This window comes from Sphaeramia orbicularis, chromosome 8 (genome assembly GCF_902148855.1).
Source record: "Sphaeramia orbicularis chromosome 8, fSphaOr1.1, whole genome shotgun sequence".
NCBI classification, from domain to species: Eukaryota; Metazoa; Chordata; class Actinopteri; order Kurtiformes; family Apogonidae; genus Sphaeramia; species Sphaeramia orbicularis.
This window is the reverse complement of record NC_043964.1, coordinates 27,040,603-27,045,377: the sequence shown is the minus strand read 5'-3', so window position 1 is coordinate 27,045,377 and position 4,775 is coordinate 27,040,603. Positions and strand designations below refer to the sequence as shown.

Genomic DNA, 4,775 nt, shown 5'->3' with positions numbered 1-4,775 from the left:
GAATGTCCTGGCCAAGACAGGAGCAGAAGTTACAGGAAGTAGACATTTCCGCCATACAGCCACCGTAAAAACGTACATAAAACACACAGTAAAACTCAGGGCTAAAAGCATAAATAAAACACCATACTAAAACATACATATAGAAAACCACCAATAATTTAAAAGGTACTTAAAGTAGACAAGTTCAGTTCAGACTTTTGGAAGGAATAAATCATGAAAACCTGTAAATTTCAAGCTCTGCCTCTCAGTCACCCTCAGTTTCAGTATTGTATTAAATTGCTCCTTGAACGTCTCATCTATTTATATATTTATTAAGCTCACATACTTGATTATGTTTGCAGTTTTTTTTTTTCCCTTTTTTCCCCTGTCCACTTGTTGTTCTTGTTATCGGTTTGATATTTCTGTTCATGACTCTATGAAAAAGAAAACTGAGTAAAATATAAATGGAATAAATGAATCATTACTTACATACAGCATAATATGTGACCCCATTGTTATATTAGTTTATACATAAAAACTGCTTTTGCTGAAGAAAATTTGACTATGAAGTTATGAAACTTCTTTGTTTTTGTTTTTTTTGCAATAAAAAGTAGTACAAATCAGTGCTGAAACTCTTTTTCCTACCACAGCTGATTTTCTTCTTAGGCATTTATGAGCTTCAGTCATTGTATTGCATGTCTTTTCTTGTCTCAACTGTAATGTAAAGACTGATGAGTATCATGTCTACTGCGGTGATTCAGTGGCGCACATGTGGGAGAAAGTAGCACGTTGTACAGTGGTTTAACATGTGGCATTGCAACAAGAAGGTCCTGGGTTCAAATCCGAAGCTGACAGGGTTGATACTTTCTGTACGCAGCCTACAATATCTCCGCTTACTACTACGCTACATCATCATGCGTTCCAAAGACAGGTTAGGTTCAGGTTAAGTAGTCACTCTAAATCAATCATAGTTGTTAATGTTTGTTGTTTGTATATTTCAGCTGCTCAATAAACTGTCTGTGTGCACCCTACCTTTGCCCAGTATTGAAAGGTTTGATTCAATACTGATAAGGATTTCTTTGGACCCTGTAAAGAAATCCGTTGTTACAGTAAATGAATGAATGAACATTTAGAAATGAAAACTGGCTAATTGTAATTGTGATTATTTTATAAAACCCGTCATTCGTATTGAGATTCTGTGTTCATATACATTTTAATTACAGTAAATGTTTGATAAGATTCAAGACTTTTTCCTTTTCACTGAGGGAAAAAGAGTTTGTATGTAGGACTTGAAGCTCCGCCTCCTTCTCCACTTCTTCTCTCCTCAGTCTCTTTATAAGCTTCAGTCTCTGTTCTTGTCACATCTCTGTTCACGTCTCATCTGGACAGTAAAGGACGTTTACTCCACACACTGACAACATGCTGGTGACCCTCTGCACTCTCATCACTGCTCTAACATGTAAGATATTCTCCTGCTTCTGTTATACACACATATGATCAAATATGAACCCTTCATTCATGGATTTTTCTGTTTGTTGACAGATGTTGATGCAGCAAAAGTGTTGACTCAGACGCCTGCTGTCCTCACAGTTTCTGTAGGACAAGAGGTTGTTCTCAAATGCAACATTCAGGGTTTACCAGGAAATACTGTGTACTGGTATAAACAGGTTCCTGGTGAAGCTCCTCAGTATGTTTTGTACTTTTACCATGGGGGCAGTTCACCCAGCTATGGAACAGGATTCTCCTCTGATCGATTTAACTCCAAAACTACATCAAACATTGATTACCAGTTTATCATTATTCGTGCAGAGGTAGGAGACTCTGCTCAGTATTTCTGTCAGGCATGGGATGGTTCTGCTAATGAAGCTGTATCACAGTGAATCACACCATGACAAAAACCTCAGTGACAGAGTCAGTACAGTTTGGAGGAATTAAAACAAAAAGTAACCAACTAACCTGCTGTAAAATAAGGAAAGTTACTTCAAACATTAAAAATGAAAGTAAGAATTGGAAATTTATTAAACTTTCCTGGACTTTGTGAATGATGAACATATGCAGAGCAGTGTCACTACAATCACAATGAATTCAATGGTCATTAAACATAAGAGTTAAATTAAAGCAAACTGTGAAATATTCACAGTCAGTCCTCAGGTCCATCAGTGTTCTGGATCATAAACACACAGGAAACACAGAAATGAGATGTTTTCAGTGAAAGTTTGTGTTTAAAGGATGTTTCAGTTTCAGGAGGTTTTTGTACGAGCGTGTACACAAACTGAATCACTGTGGTATTCGGACCAGGCACCAAGCTGACTGTGACAAGTAAGTACCTTTAAAATCATCAAGAAATCCGATTGATTTTCTATCTCTGAAGGATTGGAACAGAAAATATCTGCATTATTAATGTATTTAATACTATGGTAATGATAAGTTTGTACATTTGTGTCTATGTTGAGGTTTCAATAAATGTAACATTTTTCAAAAGTAATGTTACAACTTGCTGTACAATTTATAATTTCATACTCATTAACTGATTAATTTTTTTATTCTGTAATATTAATTTTGGATTGAAGATTAATTAATTAATGATAAGGTTGTACAATCACTTAAATATTGAATTGGAATGACATGAGGAGACATTTTTCACATATAATTTTATCATTTATGCCTTTTATTCTTTCGTATTTATTGATTAATTAGATTCTTTTTGCAATATTTATTTCAGATTGTAGACTTTGTCAAACTCATGTTCGTTAATTGTTACAATTTAAAAGTATTTTAACACCTGAAAACCATCTGTCAAGTTTTATAATAAGGTTAATATACACTATTCTACAAGAACTTATTCCATATTATTATTATTATATGTTTTAAACTTGTGACAGTATGTACAGTATGAGGGAACTGAAACCATCTTCCTACCTTTAGTGACCAAAACTTAAAGAGAATACTGGTACTGATATAAGGAAATTATTATGTTTGTATTAATCCTTTTTACTGGGGATATGACAATAGAAACAAATTGTTAAAATGTTTATCTGTGTGTTTTTTCTTATGATAGAAGAATTAAAATAATAGAAAAATGATTATTCTTTCCTGTTAAGAGGTGCAGAATAGGAGTAATATGAGTAAATAAGTAAATATAGTTTGTGCAATTAAAATAAATACATGAGGCATGTAAATGTACAAAAAAAAAATCAAATAATCATGAAGAAATTTGGCTGTTCAATAAATATCAGTGAAGGAAAATAAATAGTCATAACCATCAACCTGTAGATGTTTGACTCCTGGTTCCTTTCTGTTTTCCGTACATGTCATTGTTGTCCATGTATGATGTATGTTGGTGTGGTGGGTGTATTTTCAGGCTCCAGCGTCCCTCCTCCTGTCCTGACAGTCTTCCCTCCGTCCGCTGCTGAGCTCCAGTCCAACAAAGCCACTCTGGTCTGTCTGTCCAGTCAGTCCGTGGCTTTTGCACATGTGACCTGGTTGGCTGCTGGGAGTCCACTGAGCACTGGGATCTCTACCAGCACCGCTGTTCAGCAACCAGACCAGACTTTCCAAATCAGCAGCTACCTGTCCATCCAGACGTCAGACTGGAACACGGATCAGGTTTATACATGTCAAGTGTCTGTGGGCTCCCAGACTTCCGAGAAAAACATCAACAAGTCAGCGTGTCCCACTGAGCAACAGTAGAGGAGCACAATGACCATCTGAAACCTGCTTCTGCACCGTCTGTGCTCTGTGCTCTGTACAAGGTTTACATGATACACAACATGTGTCTGCATGTTTGGAACAAATGTTGGAACAGATGGAGATAGATTCCATTCTTTATATTAAATGATGCATTCAATAAAACTGCTTTGATTCAACTTGTTTTTGTATTTATTTGTTCCCATGAAAATAACACTAATATATACAGCCAGTCATGACACAAATAATATGTTTTCTAATTTCTTAATGTTTTTATTGAGTTTATGTGTAAAATATAAGTCACAACAGAGAACATTGTAGGTCAATTCTTCATCTGTAGAATTAGAAATGTTTAAATAATTAATAATGGATTGAAATTTCTTTCTGATGTAACAGGGTCTCATATTGAACCTGAGGCAACAATTGCAATATTTGACATTACATCACATTCATTTCATTTGAACCAAAAATCTGAAAAATCTAATTGCCTTCACCACTCCTCTAGCTCGTAGACTAATACTTCTTGTCATATTAATGACTCTTTGGTCTGGAAACTTTACATTGGACCAGATTAGACATAAAAATGGGATTTAACAGTATTTTATAATCAACCAAGATCAGATTCTCTTCAAGTGTTGGTTTTACAAACGTGACTCTAACTCATACATTTCATGTAAGAGATAAATCACCTGATGAAAACATTCCACTTGTTTATTTATTTGTGATTCCAGTCAAAGACAGTTTATTCTCTGTCTAAAGATCAGACACTTGGCATTTAAATCCAGTTCATTTACATCGAGTTAAATATAAAGTCAGGCGTGCAGGTGCATCCTGGGAAAGAACAGAGGGAGGAGCAGAGAGGAGACGCTTCACTGATGAAGGATGAAAATACAGTTTCAGTTACTGTTCATTTAAACTGATTTGGATTCAAATAAAATGAAACACTTCTCTTTAGTGTTTTTATTGTTAGTGTGATTCTGAAATGTGAGATACTCTGAAAATAATCTATTAATTCATATTTTATTGGATTATTTACATTTTAGGAAATGAGAATCAGTCCATTTATTCACTTTATCAAAAAGAAACTCAAACTATTTTTGATCACAGAG

The 4,775-nt window shown here is 34.8% G+C and overlaps 1 protein-coding gene across 1 annotated transcript; it reads left to right on the top strand.

The window, feature by feature from the left end:
• Positions 1 to 1,318: 1,318 nt before the first annotated feature.
• Positions 1,319 to 3,842, top strand: LOC115423470 (immunoglobulin lambda-1 light chain-like). The gene is made up of 4 exons (XM_030140302.1): positions 1,319 to 1,438; positions 1,522 to 1,847; positions 2,265 to 2,298; positions 3,341 to 3,842. The coding sequence occupies exons 1-4, from the start codon at positions 1,399 to 1,401 to the stop codon at positions 3,667 to 3,669; spliced, it is 729 nt and encodes a 242-aa protein (XP_029996162.1). The 5' UTR covers positions 1,319 to 1,398; the 3' UTR covers positions 3,670 to 3,842.
• Positions 3,843 to 4,775: the final 933 nt, after the last annotated feature.

What these genes read in the sequence shown, in the direction of transcription:
- LOC115423470 (XM_030140302.1), top strand. Translation starts at nt 1,399, where the DNA reads ATGCTGGTGACCCTCTGCACTCTCATCACTGCTCTAACAT. An exon ending in TCTCATCACTGCTCTAACAT is followed by an intron (nt 1,439 to 1,521) that starts GTAAGATATTCT and finishes GTTTGTTGACAG; the next exon opens with ATGTTGATGCAGCAAAAGTG. An exon ending in ATGGTTCTGCTAATGAAGCT is followed by an intron (nt 1,848 to 2,264) that starts GTATCACAGTGA and finishes TGAATCACTGTG; the next exon opens with GTATTCGGACCAGGCACCAA.